Consider the following 23,262-nt stretch of genomic DNA (forward strand, 5'->3'; position numbering starts at 1 on the left):
ACCCAAACTTTGCTTAATCCTGGAAGATTGCAAGAAGGATAAGATGATGTATTTAAAAAGTATATGATGGCACCAGGGGTGCCTGGGTGGTACATCTGGTTAAGCGTCCGACTCCTGGTTTCAGCTCAGGTCATGATCTTAGGTTTGTGGAATCTAGCTGATGTCAGGCTCTGTGCTCAGCACAGAGTCCGCTTAAGAGTCCTTCTCCCTCTCCCTCTGCCCCTCACACTCACGCTCTCCCTCTCTTTCTGAAATAAATCTTAAAAAAAAAAAAAAAAAAAAAGCATAGGAGTAAGAAGACAAAAAAAAAAAGGAAAAGGCAAGATTTTCATTCATAAAAACAGCATCCTGGGAATCACTACAACACTGGCACATATGTCATTGCAAAGAACATCTTCTCAGCCTTTGGTCACTTTATCACTACTGGTCACTTGATGAACACTTGGGTCGTGACTGGTGAAGGCTGGGAACTGGGAACCCCCCCCTCACATCTCACACCAGAAAACACAGGACATGGTGCTCTCCTCTCACTGTAAGGTAGGGTGGCAGATAGGAGGCTCCCACCCCTGAACCAGGCCTGACTGGGGTCTGAACACAAGTCTCAGCAGCAAAAAATCTTTCCAAAGATTACAAGAGGGCCACACAGGTCTCATCACCATCATCTTTACGATGGCTCCTTGGCTTCCCAATTCCTAAGAGCAAACAGCCCTTCCCATTTCCAAGAGACAAGTCATGGGACACCAAATAAACCTCAAGAAAGGAAGTGAAGTTATTTTTGATATTCCAGTTTTTCTTTAATCTAAGCCAATACCTTCTACATTTGGATGTATGCTTCTTAACTGATCAGATCTTTACTAAAAAGTTAACATCTTGGGGAAATAGATCTATATTTAGAGTGAAAGTTCGTATATTCTAAAAACAGTACTTATCTTCACTGTTTTCCCTACTGACTGCTGATAACCACATAACCACAGAGGGGAAGTTCAAAGGTTTATAAAGAAATGAGCTCATGAACCTCAATTCCAAAAAACTGCCTAAAAGCTGGCACTGAGCTGTTATTTTGCTATTTGATTCTTGGCTATTTTTTTCCAAACCACTAAAAAGCCACTTACTAACGAAGTTTTCTTTTAATGCCCTTAGTATGACTTTTATAGGATGAAGTCATGCTATTTCCTAGCAGACAGATATCTGGCAAAAACTCAGGGATGAATCACTCCTCAACCAAACCCACCAGAATTGCCCTACACAGGAGAGACGCCTGAGGAAAGGGGGGCTTGGGGAAGACACAGCCAACTACAGGGAGCTTAGAAGGAAGGAGGACTCGTCCGCCAGGCCACCACATACCTACGAGATGGAACAGGCAGACCTGACAGCTAGAGATGTGGGCCCCAAAGAGAGATACCCATACCCCAGGGATACACTGAACGATCCCCTGGGGTGTTAGCAAGAAGTATTAAGATGTCTATTTGTATTTATTTTTGTCTAAAAAAGAAAGAAATTAATCTTTGCTCACATTTGAAATGCAGATGTTTATATATAAACATATAAACAAGTATACATATATGTTGAAGGTACATGAGCCAGAGGCATGCAATAAACAAGTTTAAAGGCCACTAGCCTATCCATTTGTACCAGCTCCAGAGCCCCCAGATGTCTGCCTCTGTGTGTGCATGTACACGTAGATATGAGAGAAAGAGTGTTTTCTTATGCCATGAACTGGAATGTGTCCCCTCAAATTCCTATGTTGAAATCCTAAGGGTGGAGTTCTAATCCGATAGGATTCTAAAAAGAAGAAGAGAGGTTCTCCCTGCCAGATAAGAACTCAAGAGAGAAGGTGGCCATCTGTAAATCAGGAGGAGGGCTGTCACTAGAACCTGAGCATGCTGGCACCCTGATCTCAGACTTCTAGCCTTCAGAACTGAGAAAATACATTTCTGTTGTTTAACTCACCTAGTCTATGGTATTTTGTTATGGCAGCCCAAGCAGACTAACACACCCTGAATTCTCAAAAGGGCCCATGACCTCACAAAAGGGTTAAGATCCAGAGACCTTGAGGAACTCTAGGGTCCCTTCCCAAAGCTGGCCAAGTAAAGTTGGGCTGGCCACACCTCTACACACCCATCTTCATGAGCGTCCAGTTGCTGTCCATCTGCTTGGCAGCCTGGAGAAAGTAGCGTCCATCAGTCCACATGGCCGCATGCTCTTCTGTAATGATGGCCGTGCCTGGAGTAAGGGAGCAAAAGAACGAGAAAAATTTCTGACGACCACATAGAAGCTGCACACAGTGGCAGCAGGCTGAGAAGCACAATGAGAAGTACCAGCTCCTGTGCGGCCAGCCTACCACCACCACTCACGCCAGTGGGGCAGATGGGCCTCTGACTCCAGGAAAAACTCTAGGCAAGAGAAGACAATGCCACTGAGAACCAGCTGTGGGTCAAGCTTTGAAGGAGACCGCCCTCAGGCAGCCCAGGTTGATGGGTCCCTGGAGCTCCCCATCTGCACAGCACGAGTCAAGAGGACTATGTACCTACGGTCAAAAAGGCCTCATGATCAACAAGACAGAGGGGAAACGGACTCCAGCACAGTGGTCACAGTGCTCTGCTCCACCAGTTACGCCAAGAGAACTGCTTCACCTTTCCTGAGAGAAATCAACTGGACTATCAGTATTCACAGCGACTCCTGGATGCCTCCCATCCCTACCTGCCCTCAGTCCCTACCGCCTGACAGAACTCAGGGCTTCTGGCAGACGTACCAGCCAAAGGCAACCCTGAGGTGCCAACCAACACAAGCACTTAGACCAAAGGAAGCAGTTCTTTGCCAAGTCTAGCTAGCGTAACACAGGAGAGTCTGAAGGGGGGGAAGCACCCTAAAACTCAAGGGCACAGCAGTTTTGGAAAAGTTAGGGCAGGGCACCAATGTAGCTCAACATTACCCTTTGTTTTTTAAACTGAAAGTGAAATTACTGAATCTGGAAGTCAAGCACTTAGAGAATGACATAGGACCAGCAAGCTTAGGGGGGGTTCGGGACGCTGTTAGTGTCCCATTTCTTATTCAGAGTGCTAGTTACACAAGTATTTTCAGTTTAATTGATACAACTGTCTGTATGTATGCTATATTCAATAAAAAGTCCAAAGCATTTTTAAAGAAAAATTTTTTAAAACTTTAATAGCAAAAAAGAAAAAGAAAACTTTAATAGCAAAAGCATCGAGAAAAGGGCCACTAAAAGGTAAATTCAGAGAGTTGGGGGATGCTGGGAGTTCACACCTTTCTGTAGAGGCTCAAGGGGGAGTGTCTGGTTTGCATTTTCTTTTTGGTTCTATCACAGGCTGAAAGTTGGCCTGGTTATTTTGGGGAAGCAAACAAAATACAGAAAGAACAGAGAGAGAATTTAGCAACTCACCCGCAGAGCCATCAAATCCAGAGACAAAGGCCCGCCGACAGTCACATGGAGCAATGTACTCACTCTGGAAAACAGAAAGGATGCTGAAGTGGACCTAGAATGGCCACATGCTGACTGTTCTCCATGTGCCCGGCTGTGTGCAAGGGGACACAGCGGACTCGGTTGGCAAAGCCTTGGCACCTTCAAGGAACAGTCTAGCTGAAAAGTCAAGCTGAACATGAAAACTCTGCTCATGCTGCAGAAGACCCTAATTAAATATGGGCTAAAAGAGCTATTCCCACTAGCCTCTATTTCTTCTTCTGGAGAACAAAGCAGATTAAGACAAAACATAATAAACTGCTCTTTTCTGAGATCTTACTCAAAAAACAAACCAATAGCCTTCTCTCTTCCTTGCCACTGACATTTAGGCATCTGTTATTTTTCTGAAAAGAAAGGCTGAATTTCTGTTTTAGGTGCCAATAGTTCTCTTAGATCACTTTAGGCATGAGCTTGTTTCCGAACTTCTGGGTGTATTCTCCTCTAATGTGGCGTCACCAATCATTCCCATACAGACCCTGTCCCTTCCCATTAGAGAATAAATGGAAACACTTCCTCTGATCCAGGAGGCTTCAGCAAAAGAAAATGTCATGTCCCAAAGCATGTTTTTCCCATCCCCTTGCCTCTAAAAGGAAGGGGTTAGAGACTGAACAACACGGGAAGTTCACATTTCTGTGCAGATGGTGCCTGGTCATGGTGGGACACTTCTGGCAACACAGTTAAACACAGTAAAGTAACTTCCCCAAAGGTAGCAGGGGCTTTGAACTCAGGCTCTGAAGCACTCTGCTGTGCTGCACCCATGTGACATGTTATCTCTCGTCTTCGCAACAACTCTCTGGGATAAGACTACTGGCAAATGAGAAAATTGAAGGGTGAAGACAGAATCTTTAAGCAACTTGCCCACTCACAGGTTAGTAGCTGGGCCAGGATCTGGTGTGCTGGAAACCAGAGCTGCTGTTCCTTCTACTGTTGGCAGGGGTCTTCCGAGCTAAAGGACCGAGCAGGGTTAAGAATGCTGATGATATGGGGCAGCCCAGGTGGCTCAGCGGTTTGGTGCAGCCTACAGCCCAGGGCCTGATCCTGGAGACCTGGGATCGAGTCCCATGTCAGGCCCCCTGCATGGAGCCTGCTTCTCCCTCTGCCTGTGTCTCTGCCTCTGTGTGTGTGTGTGTGTGTTTCTCTCTGTGTCTCTCATTAATAAATAAATAAAATCTTAAAAAAAAAAAAAAAAAAAAAGAATGCTGATGATAGGGAATGGGGCTGCCAGACCAAGGCATTTTTTAGGTCAACACAAAGTAGGGGTGAAAAAGCATCCATGTCTCGCTCCCACTCATTTCACCGAGGCAGCTGCAGCCACAGCCTCAAACCGGCCAGAGGACCACTCTCCATGGAGATGCCCAAAGGGCCAGCAGAGGAAGCCATGACAGAGGGAGCCATGACAGATGACAGAGCTCAAGGTCACACCTGCCCTCCAGCAGACCCAGCTGCGTGGTCTACAACAAGGCTCACTGCGTCTCTCAGGCTCAGTTCCTCATTTCTAAAACAGGTCCCCTCAGACTGCGAAAAGCCACAGCAGGCACATGTTTTATCCCTCAAACACAGAGGAATGCTTGATCTTAGCACTAATACCAGCAAGAATGGCCGCCAGCAGCATCTATGAACTGCAGAATTCTCATTTGGTTATTAACGCAGTAATCATTGGGTGCAAGACTAAAGAAAAAGAAGGCAAAAATGGAGGGTAGAGGAGAGCTCCCGCTCTCCCAGGATCGTTGTGAGGAGCAATAAGTTAATGTCTAAAACGACTCACCAGAATGCTGAGAGTGCTGCAAGTGTGCAGTGGAACAGATAGTATTAGTTTCTTCATGAATGATGAAAAAGTGTCCAAGAGGCTGGGAAAACTAAGGAAACAAAAATAACCTCCATGCTAAAACTCACAGTACACAATGGGGAAGAGGCAAGGGGCACTCCTGATGGCCAAGGAGTCTCCCCTGCTAGAGGCTCAGCCACCTGTGACACACAGTGAGGCTGCCAGCAAAGGGCTGGCAGAGAAGGGACTGCTCGTCTGGGCACAGGCAGACTCTTCCACTCAAGCACGCAGCTCTCCAGGAATGCCCCACCCCTAGCGGGACAGGCCCTCTCAAAGGAGTTGCCTATCAGCAAAGGCAGGAGGCAGGTTTCTCCAAAGGGAGGTGGAATTAACAGCAGGTGGACATGTTTGGTTTGGGATCAAGAGGAGGTCTGGGCAAGAATGTCTAGACATGACCTAAGTAGTCAACCTGCCAGGAAGCCGTCACTGACCGAAGCTGTCACCTCTATACCAACAAACTAGGCAAAAGCCAGACAAGCACTGGGCCTGGGCCTCCTACTTTTCCCCCAGCTGTGAGGCTGGCAAAATCCAAGAACATTCTCCCGGGAGATATAATTAACCCAAAACCTTAGCATGCCAGGAAAGAGAAACAAGGAAGTAGAGCTATTGGCTTTTTCTCCAAAAACACCATTTCTCTCCATCTCTTAAGACCAGCACCCAGTTCAGGCCTCCATCATCTCCACCTGGACCAGGGACCCACCAATCCATTCTTCTCACACACTCAAGAGTGAGCTTTCCAAGATGTCTACATATGCCATGTTAGCATCCTGCTTAAAACCTACCAAGAGCTTCCCATCAAACTTAGGGTAAAATCCGAACTCCAGCCCAGTCCCCAAGGCACTGCCTGACCAGGCCCTGCTGTCCTCTCAGGACTCTCCTCCACTCTCTCCACCACCTGAAACATTCAACCCACACCACCGGTTTTCTGCTCTTTCCCAAACTCGTTCCGGCTTCAGGGCCTTTGCACAAGCTCTTTCTTGTGCCTATCAAAGTCCCTCTCTGATCGTGGCCTGGCAAGCTCCTTCTCGTCACTACATTTCAGATCAGATATCACCTCACAGAGGGGCTTGCCTGAACCACCCAAAGTGGCCACCTGGCCTTTACCTCTCTGTATAGCACATTTTTCTATGCTCTTCTTCTTTCTTACATTATTATTAGCCTGCCCCAAAATATAAGTTCCATGAGATCAGAGTATTTGTCTATTTGTGACTGCCCCTGTCCCCTATCACAGCATAGGTAGTATATATTCATCCTCAATCAACATCTGCCGAATAGGGCAGCCCCGGTGGCGCAGCAGTTTAGCGCCACCTGCAGCCCGGGGTGTGATCCTGGACACCCGGGATCGAGTCCCACGTCAGGCTCCCTGCATGGAGCCTGCTTCTCCCTCTGCCTGTGTCTCTGTGCCTCTCTCGCTCTCTCTCTCTGAATAAATAAATAAATAAATATATATATATATATATTTTTTTTTTTAATATCTGCGGAATAAATGAACAAAGCGGAAGGAAAGATGAGCCTTTTTCTCTGTACCTAGCTAAAATCTTAGCCTTCTCTTTGAAGACAGAGGAAGGGCTACAACCTAAGGAATGCAGGTGGCCTCTAGAAACAGGAAAAGGCAAGGAAACAGATTCTCCCCTGGAATCTCCAGAAAAAATATAGCCCTACTGACCCACTGTAGACTCCAGAGCTCCAGAACTGTAAGATAACAGATTTCTGTTATTGTAAACCACTAAGTTTGTGATAATGTTATAGCAGCGGGAGGAAACGAATGTACTATTCAGACCAGAAGGGATTGTAACTGTGGTTTCAAACTCAAGTGTCTTAGGGTACAGGCAAGTAAACTAGACAAGGAGGATTAGGAATTGACTTTTCCAGACAGCAGCTCTTCTCACCTCTGATGCCTGTCATGCTGGAGTACAGGCCACATGTTGCCACCCCTCAGTATTTCAGAAGCTAAATATATGAGTGTTGATGAAAGGTCACCTATCTTTCAAGTGTTGGCATCTAATTCAAACAAGTAAATAATATTCAGCCAAATAAAGCACAACTATAAATAAGGAAAAAAAGCCTTAACCACCCCTCAAAATCCAGTTCAAATACATCCTCTTCCACAAAGCTTTCTAGCCCACTCCACTCAGAGAACTCCCACACGTCAGAAATTTGCAGGACAATCCACACTGGCATTTATCCATGCCCTGCCTTGGGTGATGATAACAAAATCCCTACTATTGCCAACAACTATATTCCCCTCTAGGACTTCTTTTCTCAGGTACCCAGGCATCTAGGTGGGGTCACATGCCTAGTTTTCACCAATGAAATGTAGGGTTGGGGTAATGTCTGGGTCAGGGCAGTAAAAAGGGGGTGTGACCTCTTCATACTCCTCCGCCTTCCACCCACTGGAGTAGTGGTGTTAGAGGATGGAAAGAGCCTGGATCTCTGAATGACTCTCTTCCTAGTAGAAGAAAGTCACCCACCAACCAAGAACACCCACTCCAGACAGCTATACAAACAAGAGATAAGGCTCTACAATACCAGGCCACTGAAACTCTGAGATGTGTTACCACAGCTAGCATTACTCTAATTAATACAGTAGATAAAATCACTCTGTGATAAAAATCACTACTCCAAAAAAGTTAAAAATAAAAAAATCACTACTCCACCCTAGGAGAGAGCCTGTTTAAGAGATACAAAACAGGAAGCTGACTCCAGGAAGAATGGAAGTAGGACAGAGGTTAGGAAAATCTGATTCAAGTCTTCCAGAAGGAGGAACCATAAAAATAGCCAAAAACTCAAACTGGCAGTCACCTCTGACAGAACATGACCCTTTGATTAAACACACCCAAGAGCAGAATAATGAAGCCTTACAGATGGGGGGGATAAAGAATTTGAATTTCTAAAGGGTAGTGCTGGCACAGTTCTGGCCCCACTCAATGATTCTCCAGGTTTAGGGCCAGAGGCGCCCACAAATCCCAATGTTTGACTTAGTACATGAAAGCATTCAGATTACCAGAAAGAATGGACAATTTCTCATTGTAAAAGTCCCCCTGGGCCCAAACTCATGATTACCACATCACTTGTCCTGGGTTTACAAAGAACAAACTCTTAGAGTTGCAGAGGACAGTGAGACGCAGACTCCTGGAGTGCCCAGTCCTTGCGTAATTATGCATTTGGGGTGCTCTCTAGCACGGAATAGTGTGTGGGTGTGCATATTTATGTTTTGGAAAGTACACAAAGGACAGAATTCAAGATTCCCCTTCATTCTCCAACACCCTCCCTTCCCCACCCAGAGGAGAAATTCCATCAACCCTGAATCTAGCCTGAAATGAAACAATTAGGAACAGAAAACAGCAGCTTCTCTATTCCTGAGAAGGCTGCTGCGGCAGGTCACACACAAAGCCAACCCTTGCTCCTTGTCTTCACAGTCCTGGCAAGGCCCCAGAGTCCCACTTAGCAGTCACCCCAACTATGCCCCACCTCTCCACAGGAACTGAAACAAGGAACTCGCATTTCTCATTTGTTTCTCTGGATGGCATCACAAACTCTCCCAGGTTCCAACCTTCCCAAACCCCTCTGCCATCTGCCTATAAGGTCCACATTCAATCTGTGCTCTACTACTTCTCCCTCCAAATCCTTCCCGTCCTCTCTGCTCCTAAAGGCCACCACCAAGTCCAAGGCCTCTGTACCCCGACTCCGGGATCCTGCAATGGTCTCCCAATGGCTTCTTAGTTCCCAGAATGTCCCTTCTCCAATCCACACTCAACACAGCTCCTTTGATTATGTCACTGCCTTGTTCAAAAGCCCTCAACAGGATTTTGAACTCTCAGTTTCCTCATCCAGAGAGATGAGGCTCAACAGGCTTTTGACTCTCATTCTCCTCATCCAGGGAGAAGCCAACTAATTCTAATATTCTAATATTCTGGGATCATTAGCAGGGGATGAAGAGCTGGGGAGAGCCTGGAATATCACCTGTGGTTCAGCCACTCTCATTGTCATTCCCCCAGTTTAACAAGGAACTGCTTTGGACGGATTAGGCCCAAATCAAGATACTGGACCAAAAATAGCTTTAAAATGAGAAAAAAAAAAAAAAGAAGAAGAAGAAGGCTCACAGACAGCACCCAGAACCAAGAATAAAACTTGACTTACCTTGGCTACAAGGACATCTCCTACTAGTAAACACATACATTGTATCCTAACTCCAGGTAGAAGACAAACTGAAATGCCAACACACCCTTAACCAGAAACTTTCAACATTTAATTCAAATAACATTCATGGTCCAGTCTTTCCTACAACAAGGCCTCCCCTGGAGGTGAAGGCTCACAAACAAGGCAGAGCTGTAAGGAGTCTTTGGCTGGGACTCTACAACAGGCTCTACGACCCTCTCAGAAGAGAGACCCAATTTCAGACAGCAGTGTGCTAGGGGTCAGGGATAGTGAAATTTGTGGGCCACCTTCTGGGATAAGGCATCCCCATATAGCTAGCTGGTAAAACATTATTTCTGACTTTGTCTATAAGTTGGTTTCTGGAAAAGACAACATTTGAATCAGCTACTGGCTGATGATTGCCACCCCAATGTGTTTGGCATCCAAGTCATTAAAGGTCTGAACAGAACAAAAGTATGGAGGAAAGTCGAATTTGCTCTCTCATTTAAGCGGAAACATTGTCTTCTTCTGCCCTCAGACATCAGCATTCCTGGTTCTCGGGCCTTTAACTCAGACAGGGACATACACCACTGGTGCCATCTGCAGGCTAGAGAACCAAGAACGCTGGGGGTGTAGTTCCAGTTCAAACTCGAAGGTCTGAGAACCAGGGGAGCTAATGTGGGAGCCCATCCCTCAGGATGTCTCTCTATAAATAGGTATCTCTATACATCCTATTTGTTGGGTCTCTATGGAGAAACCAGACCCATACAGGGACTTACAGAAGATCCCACACCAGTTGCCATATAATGTGCTCCCACCTCAGGAACCACCATCCTGCTCAACACTGAGATAAAACAGCTGCAATCCAATCAGTCCAGGGCAACTGCCTGATGCCTGAAAGGCAGAAAATGAAAAACATCACTGGTGCATCAGCATCAGCAAAAGCATCACTGGTGATCAGAATCCATGTGATACGAAGCCCAAGTCCAAAGGCTAAAGCCTGAACTGACAGGAGGCAGGAAAGACCCATCAGAGGAGGCCCAAGCAGGGGGAAAAAGGATTTCCTCAGGAACAAGGCTAGAGTCTGCCCTTCTTAAATGCTGGGGTGCCTGTTACCTACACCTCCTACCATGACTCTGGCCTAGGCTGAGTTGGCTGAATTACTTATTCATCCAGTCCTGAGGCAAGATGAAACTTTGGTTCCTACGAAGGTAGCGAATCTTGTTCATCTATTCTAAAGAACAGAAGTGAATGGAAGAATTGTTATAAACCCCTGCCCTAAACTTGCACCCAACTCCCCCCCACCTCCCCACTGCCTACTAAAGCTAACGGTAATGTACTCCTCCACCATTGCTTCCTCACATGCCACCAACTCCCGCTCTAACCAGATCTTCTATTTCTCCTATACTCATATCTCACACTCTCTCACCTCCCCCTTCATCCACTTTTACATGCAGAACCCTAGTCTTTGGTGGCTTCTCCTCTCTACACAAGGATCTCCCTTTCCTCTCACCTGTTTGAGAAGCAAGTAAGACCCATCATAGCATGAAAAGTGCTGTTATGGATCAATGGACCAAGGGATTCCATAGAACACTGAGTCCCTGAGCCTACCCTACCCCCTGAGATGACTGTGGGAATTCCATGGAATTCCAATTCCATTTAAGTCTAGAAAATGCTGAATAAATACTTCATCCTCTCCTTAGAGTTGCACAGTGCACATTTGCATACTGAAAGCCCTGAAAAGTCCTACAGTTAAAAAACCATTCAAACGGGCCAAGGACTTCAATAGACATTTCTCCAAGAGCTGTACAGATGGCCAACAAGCATATGAAAAGATGCTCAAGGGCAGCCCCGGTGGCTTAGCGGTTTAGCGCTGCCTTCAGCCCAGGGCATGATCCTGGAGACCCGGGATTAAGTCCCACATCAGGATCCCTACATGGAGCCTGCTTCTCCCTCTGCCTGTGTCTCTGCCTCTCTCTCTCTCTCTCTCTCTCTCTCTATCTTTAATAAATAAATAAAATCTTTAAAAAAAAAAAAAAGATGCTCAATATCACTAATCATCATGAAAATGGAGGATTAAAACCACAATGTGATATTACCTCATATCAGTTAGGATTCCATTATTGGGGAAAAAAGAAGAAAAAGAAAATAACAGTATTGGCAAGTATGTGGAGAAATTGGAACCTTTGTGCACTGCTGGTGAAAAGGCAAAATGGTACAGCCACCAAAGAAAGTAGTATGGAGGTTCCTCAAAAAATTAAAAATAGAATTACTGGGGCAGCCTGGGTGGTTCAGCAGTTTAGCACTGCCTTCAGCCAAGGGCGTGATCCTGGAGACCCAGGATCGAGTCCCATGTCAGGCTCCCTGCATGAAGCCTGCTTTTCCCTCTGCCTGTGTCTCTGTCTTTCTGTCTCTCTCTCTGTCTTTCATGAATAAATAAATAAAATCTTTAAAAAATAATAAAAAATAAAATAAAAATAGAATTACTGGAGCACCTGGCTGGCTCAGTCTATAGAGCATGACACTTGACCTTGGGGTCCTTAGTTCGAGCCCCACATTGGGGGTAGAGTTTACTTTTTAAAAAAATAGAATTACTGTATGATCCAACAATTCCACTTCTAGGTATATATCCAAAAGAACTGAAAACAGGATCTCTAAGAGACATTTATATACCCTACAGCATTATTCACAAGAGCCAAGAGCTAGAAGCAACCTAAATGTTCATCCACACATGAACAGATTTTTTTTTAATGTGGCATATAAAAAAAATGTGGTATACGCACACAATGGATTATCATTTGGCCTTTAAAAAGGAAATCCTGTCATATGCTACACTATAGATGAACCTTAAAGACATTATGCTAAGTGAAATAAGCCAGTCGCAAAAAGATAATATTGTATGATTCCACTTATATGAAGTATATAAAGTAGTCAAACTCTTAGAAATAGAAACTAGACAGGCACCTGGATGGCTCAGTTAGTTAAGCATCCACCTTTGGCTCAGGTCATGATCTCAGGTCCTAGGACTGAGTCCCGCTTCGGGCTCTCTGCTCAGCGGGGAGTCTACTTCTCCATCTCCCTCTGTGTTTGCTCTCTCTCTCTAATAAATAAATAAAAATCTAAAAGGGGAGGCGAGGGTGGGAGTTGTTCAACGAGTACAGAGTTTCAGTTCTGCAAGATGGAAAAGTTTCAGAGATCTATTACACAACAATGTGCACATAGTTAACACTATTGTACTGTACACTTAAAAATAGCTGCGATGACAGTTAATGTTAAGCTTCCTTACTGTAACAATAAAAAGAAACTGCTCAGCTCATTTACTATTTTCTTGACCACTGAATACACTTTATCCAGAACATCTTATGAGACACAATAGAAATACTATGGAATACTATTGGGGGAATAAGGCTCTAAACATCAAAGTATACTAACTACACGCTGTTGCCTCAAATTATCCAATCCCTTTGGTTATTCATTTCAGCCTTTCATTTGCTCCTGAGGCCAGGAAATCTTATGTTTCCAGGCAGGGGTCCAATATTCCTGCTATCCCAGATTAACACTGGCCTGATATTGTCACAACCATGCAGTCTGGCACCTTTGGGGAGGGACAGAAAAGAGGCCAGTTCAAGTTGACATTTTGGGGAACTTTGTTCAACTTAAAGTAATACTCTTACACGTTTCCCCTCCATCATGGTAGACCCTCATCAGTCCTATCTACACTACATGCCATCCCACAAATGCGTGCACACGCACACACTAGAGTTTTTTGGGACGGAGTCATCAGCTCAAGAAAATACAAAATACACCAAGTTACTATGCTAATCAAGTTCTCACTCAGCTGGGTGATGGGGACTAAGGGGGGCACTTGGCGGGATGAGCACTGGGTGTTATGCTATATGTTGGCAAATTGAACTCTAATAAAAAAAATTTTTTTTAAGTTCTCACTCAGGACTCTGGACTTGGGATTAAGGTTCTAGCTCAATCTGGTATCTTCAAAGTAAAAGATCAAGATATAAACGTGGGAACTGTCAGATGGACCCCTATTTATCATCTACCTTGTTGCCTAAGAAAGGGAGAAACTGATCTATGGCAAGAACTGAAACCCTCCCATCCCAGTTGTTCTTGGCCTCCTGCATTCCTGCCCTCAGTTTCCATGAGACACTCCATCTGAGGCCCTGACATTCCACAAGTCCAGAGACCACCATTCATAAGCTAGAGTTTTGCCAAAGCAGTGGCTCTGCCCATAAACCTTTATAAAGTCTTTTTATTTTTCAAAGGACCTCAAGGCAGTTTCTGCAACCTATAACTAATGGATCCTAGAGCACCAGCTGTATTTCCCACCATTGCTTATGCCCTCGTTGGGCTTTTGCCATGGGAATTTGCCATGTTGTTTCTTCAAAGTACTCCAACCTTCCCCGCTTCTCTGCCTTTGCTCCTACTAATCTTCTCACCTAGAATCCTTTCCCCTTCCTCTATTTATCCAATTCTACCCATTCTTCAAAATCCAGTTCAAATGCCTTCCCTGCTCTTGAAGCCATCTATCATCTTCCCTTTCACCCTCAAACTTCCACAGTGTTTTGTCCAGATTTTCTTGATGGCACTTCCACGTCCCACCTTGAATACAGACATGTCTCTACTCCAGTACTCAACTGTATGCTTCTTGAAAACAGGACCATTCTCATCTTTGTGTCATGTACCATACCTAGGGCAGTGCCTTGCATATAAGCAAAGGCTATAAAAAATATATATGTATAGATGAGTCTATGGAAGAATAATACTTTGTATATTGTCTCATCCCTCTGAACAGTATTTTGTATACTGTTCCCTTTGTAAACCTGCAGTCCCATGACCATGGTATAGGCACTTAAACACTTGCTGACTCAATGACCTAAAAGAGTAGATACTAGAATCCTTCCACCCTTCTGCCCTTCAGCCCCATCACATGCAGTCTCCACCTCTCTAAACCCAACTCCTCCCATATTTAGATCACTAGTGTTCTCAGAGGTAAAGGGCATTTACTGAGTTGCTTCCATCAAAGGTAATGGTTGGGGAGGAAGGAGAGGAGAAGGTAATATTCAAAATTATCCCTAAAATCTGTTGGGGTATAGATCATGACTACTTTCTGGCTGTTCTTCCAGCCATGTCAGAGGGATGGGAGGGATAGTCTGGATGGGGAGAAGGGAGGCAGGACAGGCAATTCTTATAAAGAAAGGGTGTGGCAAAAGAGATGGGGTAAAGTGTGTCAGCAACAGAAAGGCCCAGACCTCTGCCCCTTCATTTGTCCACTAACGCTTCCACAAGTTATTGAAAACTGAGTGCATTCACTGGAAATAACGGAGCCAGGAACAAATCCACAAGCATTCATGAGAGCCTACTAGACACAGGTCCCTGTGCTAAGCCTTGGAGGACATGCTCAGCTATAGACTGACAACTAGAATCCTACAAACACCCTGGGGATGAGGGAAAAGAATGAAAACAGAGTAGAGGCTGATGAGGTACATCACTGGCCCATCTCCACTCAGTACCTGGTGGGCATCTCCCGATGGGATAATGTAGGCCTGGATCGGTTCTGTCACATACTCTGTGTTCCTCATGGCTTGTCGCAGCTGCCGAAGCAACTCTGAGGTTACCTTTGGAGCCATCCTGCCGTCTGCAAAAACAGGAGAGTTAGTTCCAAAACCAGCCTGCTCTATGCAACTCATGACTAGCTCAAAGAGAGCCCTAGAGACATACCTGCCAGCTGCCTCACCCCAGCTGCATCTTCAAACTGACCACCTCACCACCAGACCAAAACCAAAGGTCCCTAAAACTCTCAAGTTTATAGTTTTATATACCACTTCCAAACAGCCATTTGCGGCAAGTAAGTTGAGCTACTAATACCCATTTCCAAATTGATCAGTTACCCCTTTCACTTCCAGGACTATATTACAAAGAGATATATAAATGCACAAAGATACCTGTTTATCTTTGTAGTTTTTTTTAAAAAAGTAGAGAAAAATACATAACTAGGTAAATAAACTATAATACATATAATACGTATAATAGTACACTACTAAAATCATTAAAAGGTACACAGACCAAAAAAAAAAAGTTATACAGACCTGTATTTCATTTGCAAAGATTGAAAACAGATTACAAAATATGTATAGATCGTTCTTATTTAAAATTCCGTATGTGTATATCCACAGAGAAGTTTCTAGAAGGCCAGTCACCCCAGTGTTAATGAATGGTTACCTTTGGACAGGGGGATTTTTATTTTCTTTTTCTGGTATCTTACTGTTTAAGTTTGACTGCATTAAAAGAAGTATGTTTTATGTTTCAGTTAAATAGCCAACTATAGATGAAGAGTAGAAAGGTCAGACCACTACAAGTCAAGAGTCTAAGTCATGTGCTCTAGTGAATACTTACTATCAATTGGGTGTGCAACGTCAAGGAGAAGGGGACAGGCCTCAGTGGTCTGTGTTCACCTCTCTAAAATATGGTGAGAGCAGAGTAGATCCAAGGTTTCCAAACTGAGCCCTGAAAAAATCACAGGGGTCCCTAGGAGTCTATCCCAATAAAACTAGAGTTTTTTGGGACAGAGTCACCAGCTCAAGAAAATACAAAATAGAAACAGAAATATGAAAATCATTAAAAAGAAAATGTTAAATGTGGTCTTACTAGAATTCTTAAAATTTTACTAATTTCTAGGTACTCAGAGCATTGCATCGACTATTTCGACGTGATAAAGGCACAGATGATGCAAGCAGACTTTCAAATCACTTTAGTTAGTTCTTCAAAAAAATCTTTTCTCGGGATACCAGGGTGGCTCAGAGGTTGAGCGTCTGCCTTCAGCTCAGGGTGTGATCCTGGAGTCCCGGGATCAAGTTCCACATCAGGCTCCCTCCATGGAGCCTGCTTCTCCCTCTGCCTATGTCTCTGCCTTCTCTCTGTGTCTCTCACAAATAAAATCTTTAAAAGAAAATCTTTTCTCAAAAAATATTGGTATCAGTGTACAGTTCTGATAAACCATACTGTATAGTAACTATAGATCTGACTAGATAAGGACTATATCTAACTATAGTCCCATGAGTTATAACAAAACAACTTCACAAAAAGCCAATTATAAAACAGCAACCATATTTTCCTAATCCCATGTAGTGACACAAAACTATACTATTAGAATTCAAGTAGAATAATGAGTTTTTCCAGCTCATTTTTTAAATAGATTTTTTTTAGAAGAATTATAAATTCACAGCAAAATTGAGCAGAAAATAGAGTTCCTCTATACCTCCTTCCTCCCAACATACAAACATCCTCACTGCCCACCCCCCCGCCCCACAATCAAGGCCACCGCCAATGGAACTAGAGAGCCTTATGTTGAGTGAAATAAGTCAGCCAGAGAAAGGCAAATACCATATGATTTTCCTCAGATGTGGAATTTAAGAAATAAACATGAGGGGAGGGAGTAAGGAGAGGAAAACCAAGAAATAGACTCTTAACTATAGAGAACATGGGTGAAAGGATGGCTTTTGGGGATTAAAGAGGGCACTTGTAAAAAAAAAAAAAAAAAAAAAAAAAAAAAAGAGGGCACTTGTGGCAGCACCTGGCTGGCTCAGTGGTTGAGCGTCTGCCTTTGGCTCAAGGTGTGATCCCGGGGTCCTGGAACTGAGTCCCACATTGGGCTCCCCACAGGGAGCCTGCTTCTCCCTCTGCCTGTGTCTCTGCTTCCTTCTCTGTGTCTCTCATGAATAAATTAATAAAATCTTTAAAAAAAAAAAAAAGGAGGGCACTTGTGATGAGCATCCAGTGTTCTAAGTGTTGAATCACTAAACTGTACACCTGAAACTAATATCACACTATATGTTAACTAACTGGAATTTAACTAAAAACTTGAGGGTAGCCCCGGTGGCTCAGTGGTTTAGCGCGTGCCTTCTGCCCAGGGCGTGATCCAGGAGACCGGGAATGGAGTTCCACGTCAGGCTCCCTGCATGGAGCCTGCTTCTTCCTCTGCCTGTGTCTCTGCCTCTCTCTCTCACTCTCTGTGTCTGTCATGAATAAATAAATTAAATCTTTAAAAATAAATATATATATATATTTTTTTTTAAACTTGAAAAAAATTAAATAAAATTTTTTAAAAGATCCCTCACCAGAGTGGTACATTTGTTGCTCCTGATGAACCCTCACTGACACATTATTATCCCCTTAAATCCATAGTTTGTATAAGAATTCACTCTTGGTGTGGTACATCCTATAGTTTTTGGGGTTTTTTTTCATCCTATAGTTTTTGACAAATGCATAATGTCATGTATCCAATATTACAATATCACACAAAATAACTTAAGAGTTTTCATTGCCCGGGGATCCTTGGGTGGCTCAGCAGTTTAGTGCCTGCCTTTGGCCCAGGGCGCGATCCTGGAGTCCCGGGATCAAGTCCTGCATCGGGTTCCCAGCATGGAGCCTGCTTATCCCTCTGCCTGTGTCTCTGCCTGCCTCTCCCTCTCTCTCTCTCTCTCTCTCTCTCTCTCTGTCTATCATAAATAAATCAAAAAATAAAATAAAATAAATTTTAAAAAGAAAGTTTTCATTGCCTTAAAAATCCCCTCTGCTCAGTCTATTTAGCCCTCCCCTCACTGGCCCTCAACCCCTGAAAGTGACTCATCTGTTTATTGTCTTCATAGTTTTGCAAGTCAAATAGCTGGAATCCTATAATACACAGCCTTTGCAGATTGGCTTCTTTCACGAAGCAATATGTACTTAAGGTTCTTTTGAGTCTTTTCATGGTTTGATAGCTCATTTCTTTTTAGGGATAAATAATATTCCATTGCCTGGATGAACCAGTTTATTTATACATTCATTTACTGAAGGTCATCTTGGTTACTTCCAAGTTTTGGCCATTATGTACCAAGCTGCTATAAACATCCGTGTACAGGTTTTTGTGTGGACATAAGTTTCCAGCTCCTTTGGGTAAATACCAAGGAGCATGACTCCTGGATCATAAGCTAAGGATATATTTAGTTTTATAAGAAACTGCCAAACTGTCTTCCTAAGTGGTTGACCATTTGTATTCCTGCCATTAATGAATGAAAGTTCCCAATGCTCTACTTCCTCACCAGCATTTTAGTGCTGCCAGTGTTTCAGATTTTGCCAACTCATTTTTTTAAACAAATAAAAAATATTTTAACCAAAAATATCCTAGCATACAAAGCTGTAAGTAATGAAGAGTTACACTGGGGCCATTATATCTTCCAGGACTGACACCCTATAGCTTGAACTTGGCTAGGTATGGATCTTTCTAAGTTTCTTTTTTTTTTTAACATTTCCATCTGCTTCTTCTCCATCATTGCCAGCATCTGGAGCTACAGAAGTCTCCATCATTATGGTTACATCCAATAGACTCCCTTATGAGGCATCATACTGATCTTAGGACTCACTGAAAAAGTGCCTCATTCTCATTTTGCAAGGGTAGCTTCAACCACCAGCCTCAGAGCTCCATCTGAGTCTCCAAAGGACAGTACTTAGAGTCACTGGAAATGGTCCTATTCACAATTTGAACAGGCCCATGTTCCTTGCATTAGAGCTAATTCTGAATACAGAGGAGCATCCTTTCCTTTTGTCTAATCTACTGAACCTGTAATTTCTCATCTAAGAAAGAGAGATCACAATGATCTGATCCAAACTAAGCTTATATGTCAATACCTCCAACTGGGTTCAAAATAAAGCCTATAGTGACCTTGTAAGCTTGCCAGCATCTGAAACTTTATTATGACATTTTTCAGGGGTTTCAAATTGTATTTCTGAGCAAGTTATCATTAAAAAGAGCCAAGCTAAAAAGTAGACTTCCTTTGGAGCAGTATTTCAACCTTGGCTGCAAAACAGAAGTACCTGAGGGACTTCTAATAATTTAATTAGTCTGGAGTATAGGCTGGGCATCTGGAATTTTAAAGAGCAAATACATGATAGAAGCCGATGTATTTTCTGTCAAGATCATTAATTTCCTTATAGAATTTGGTTTCTATTTGGGCATATGCTGACTTAAGGATTTTGATGGCACTGACTGGGTTTTTATAGCTCTATCGTGTGTATCAACATTATTGGTCACTGACTTCATTGACAAAGTCAACAGAACCAATGGCAAGCACAAAATCCTCAACAACAAACTAAAAACCATCAAAGATGAAATGGAATTGGTCAAAGGCCTCCTTTGGTTCCTAGGCACCATAACCTGCCTCCTCACCAGCACATCCTGGCCTCCATCACCATCTCCTGCCTCATCATCTCCTTTTCCCGCTCCACTGGCCTCCTCAGAATCATCAGCACTGCAGGGTTACTCTACTACAGAATTTCACACTTCCCTAAAAAATGCCACCTGCCATAACTGCTGCCCCCGCCCCCCTCCTCCTCCTCCTCCTTCTCGCCCTTTGCATTTGGTTGGTGTCCTGGGTCAGAGGCAGCCACTTCTTTGTCACAAATATATCTTTGTGTTTGATATGTGTCCCAATACCACAACCTGCAGTTAGGACATGGTAAGCAGCAGTGGCAGCCACAGTAAAGGTGAAGAAGACAGTGACAGGCAATGGCCAAAGCAACGAGCTGTGGCCATGGAGGCAGCTTCACGGAGGTGGTGACAATGCGCCAAGGTGGCTTGGACAGCTGTAGCCACAAGCACCAACAGGCCGTGAAAGAGACTGAATGGATCAGCCGCTAGCTGAGGAGGGGACAAAGCTGACACCATTACAAGATCCAGCCATGGAGGTGGCAGTGGCTGAAAAAGCAACTAAGACAGAGGAGATGAAAAATCTTACAAGGATTAAATAGGTTACTATATACAAAGGCCTTAGAAACAGTGCTTGGCACATAGTAAATGTTATGTGTGTACAATTAATAGAGCTAGATACACAATTAACTAACCCTGAAAGCAATGTGATAAATAGTGCAACAGGTATGCATATTGCTTCTCCTTAAACAGGGACATGTCATCATCATTCCTGAATCCATGTATTAAGCCCACCACCTAACACATATGGATACTCACTCAAGGATGGCTGAGTGAATGTCCCAAATTCATGTCATGATCTTTCCAGACTCAATATAATCAACAGCAATGAATCTTCAGTGAAAGAAGCTAGGATATTAGAAGACGTCGTATTAACAGCATCTGCTCATTCCGCATTCTATCACTTTGAGAAATTTAGAAGCAGCCAAGAGTTAATCAGGGTGTGCTGGGAAGTAGGAAGCCAAGAGCAACAAGCCTAGTCCATGATGTAACATTAGCCCATACGCTGCCAGGTATTTTTAAATCATGCTTTAAAGAGAATGACTCATGTAAAAGTCTCTTGCATATGTGGGCCTGCTTTTAGAAATAGATTCCGAAACCTTGAGCCTTTATCATAAACAAAACTTTTCACTGCTTAGAAGTATATGAAAGGCACACCGTATTTACCTCACTGGGTGGGTAGGAGAAGTCAACTTCACAACATGTGTGGAAGTACCATGCACAGCATCGCGTACATTATAAAAGCTCAAGAAATATTATTTGAATCTATATCTGAAGCACCAGCTGGGTTTCTTACATGCCTTTTTGTAAGAATAGAAGGGGTTGGTTTACTCCAATTTCAGCATCTTAACACACACATGGATACCAGGCTGCTCTTCCAGCATCAATAGCTTTAGAGGCAGTGGTTTGTTTCTCTGTCTCACTGCTGAGGGAGGACCAAGGGCTTTACATACTTAAATGATTCTCAAAATAACCCTTCCAAGGGAGGTTTCAGTATTCCCATTTTACAGATAAAGGAAAAGAGTTAAATATTTGCCCCATTCAACTCAATCATCAGGCACCAGGACCTAGTATCTATCTAACTCCCAAGTCTGTGCACTATTATACCATATTATCTGGAGGACGCTCTGCTACGCTCTCTTAAACTATTCTAAGACCAACAGAATCGAAACAAGTGGATTCCAGTTTCCACGGGATCTGCAACCTCAGTCAACTGATGGTCCCCGAACTTCTATTTCTTCAGACATACTAAAGAGAAGGTCTCTTTAAACTCTACATTTGATAATTCTATCACTGTTTCCTTTACTTTACTTTTTTCCCCTTCCTTTTTCCTTCCTCTTCTCCTCCCTCCTAATATGGCCTAAAATATGTTGGATATATGTATCCATATTTTTAAAGAAAAGGAACCTAGTTGCATGCAATTATAACACTGCTCTTCTATGGTTTATGAACTTCAGATAATCGAGTTTTCCAGTTGACTAAAAGTAAATGCTCCTGGGTACCCCAAAGAAAAGCACTAGCTTTCAAGGGATAGAAATATAGTAATATACCACTTTTCAGAATTCAAGTTTCTGGCAACCTAACAACACAACTAACCAGTTCTGGGAAGAGAGTATGGTTCCAGAAATTTTTCCCAAAAAGATTTTCCTGAATGCATAATTTATATAGCAGAGTAATATACTATAAAATTTTCTCATTTCAAAATCTTATGACAAAAATTGAAAGCCAATCTCTAAGGCAGTAATAAAAGTTTATGTTAGAGACAGGAAAAACTAGAATAGTGCTTTTGGGGGGAGGGGCACAGGGTGGGGGTTGGCAGAGGGAGGAAAAGGAGAGAGAGAGTCTGGAGTCTCATGCAGGGCTCCATCTCACGACCCTAGGATCATGACCTGAGCCAAAATCAAGAGTCAGACACTTAACCAACTGAGACACCCAGGCACCTCTAGACCCTAGAATAGGGTATTTTCAATAATAACCTATCTACTCCTCTACCACTACCACTTAATCACCAAAAATAGGAAATATGAAAATTATAATTCTCTTAACTTATTACCTTAAAAAAAGTGGTAAATATATACAAAAACAGTAACCAACTACCCAGAACCCAAAGGATAAAATGGTTTTTAATTTCCAGATTTCTGTCCCCTCAGTCCCAGCCATGAGCAATTATTAATCCTTTACCCTCTCTTCTCTCCCAACTTGGGATTAGGGTACAAGGACCTAAAATTGTTTTCGGACATCCCATCTAATTAATAGGCAAAATTATTACCTGTTTTCACACCTGGGTCTCCTGAGTGTATCACTTCGTTAGGCTCAATTATTCTTAAATTTCTCAGCTGAAAATCCTGGTGATTCGCCCTTAAGAGAAAGAACAGATATTGCAGACTTTGACCATAGGAAACGTGGCAAAGCTTAGTTAGAGAATATCTACCTCACTTAGCAATTTTCCTTCGTGAGTCATTAGGACTCTCACCCCGGTATCATAACGAAATAAGTAAAAGTTTCAGATAAAACTTGCAACTTCAACAGCACCATGGCAGGCAAACCTTCTCATATCTAACCTCTAATTCCTGAATTCTCTTCAGCTATGTCTAATCTCCTGTCTAAGTAGTCTAAAAAGATTTTGTTTGCAATGACTGTTTTTTTTACATGTATAAATTCTGTTTGGTTCTCTTTAAATTTGACTGCTCTTTCTTCATGGTGTCTCATTCTTTCACTATGGTTTCTATTCTTTCTCTCAGCTTTAATTATTTGGGGCCTTTATTTTATAATTCACTTCAGACTTTCCATTAGCAGGTCTGGGGATGGTTAATCTTCAATTTGCTGGGTCTGCTGGCTCCCTCTTAGTAACTTATTCCTTGTGTGTTTTGTAATCTTTTATTAAGAGCTTATCTTCAGGGCAGCCCTGGTGGCTCAGCGATTTAGTGCCGCCTATGGCCCAGGGCCTGATCCTGGAGACCCAGGATCAAATCCCATGTCAGGCTCCCTGCATGGAGTCTGCTTCTCCCTCTGCCTGTGTCTCTGCCTCTCTCCTCTCTCCCCCCTCTGTGTTATTCTCATGAATAA

At 43.3% G+C, this 23,262-nt stretch overlaps 1 protein-coding gene across 9 annotated transcripts in view; it reads right to left on the reverse strand.

The window, feature by feature from the left end:
* The window catches only part of XPNPEP1 (X-prolyl aminopeptidase 1), a 54,423-nt gene that overhangs the window by 23,287 nt on the left and 7,874 nt on the right, over nt 1–23,262 (reverse strand). For 3 of the 9 annotated variants that reach the window (XM_025467152.3, XM_025467155.3, XM_049103592.1), the window contains 5 exons: nt 22,466–22,554; nt 15,849–15,959; nt 14,966–15,090; nt 3,401–3,464; nt 2,119–2,223 (listed from right to left, as the gene is read on the reverse strand). In XM_025467152.3, coding sequence (XP_025322937.1) covers nt 2,119–2,223; nt 3,401–3,464; nt 14,966–15,082 — 286 coding nt within the window. In that variant the 5' untranslated portion in view covers nt 15,083–15,090; nt 15,849–15,959; nt 22,466–22,554. Of the gene's footprint in view, nt 1–2,118; nt 2,224–3,400; nt 3,465–14,965; nt 15,091–15,848; nt 15,960–20,454; nt 20,600–22,465; nt 22,555–23,262 lie in introns of all 9 variants that reach the window. The other 6 variants (XM_025467151.3, XM_025467153.3, XM_049103593.1 and 3 more) reach the window with 4 other exon arrangements.

This window comes from Canis lupus, chromosome 28, assembly GCF_003254725.2.
Source record: "Canis lupus dingo isolate Sandy chromosome 28, ASM325472v2, whole genome shotgun sequence".
Taxonomy (NCBI): Eukaryota; Metazoa; Chordata; class Mammalia; order Carnivora; family Canidae; genus Canis; species Canis lupus.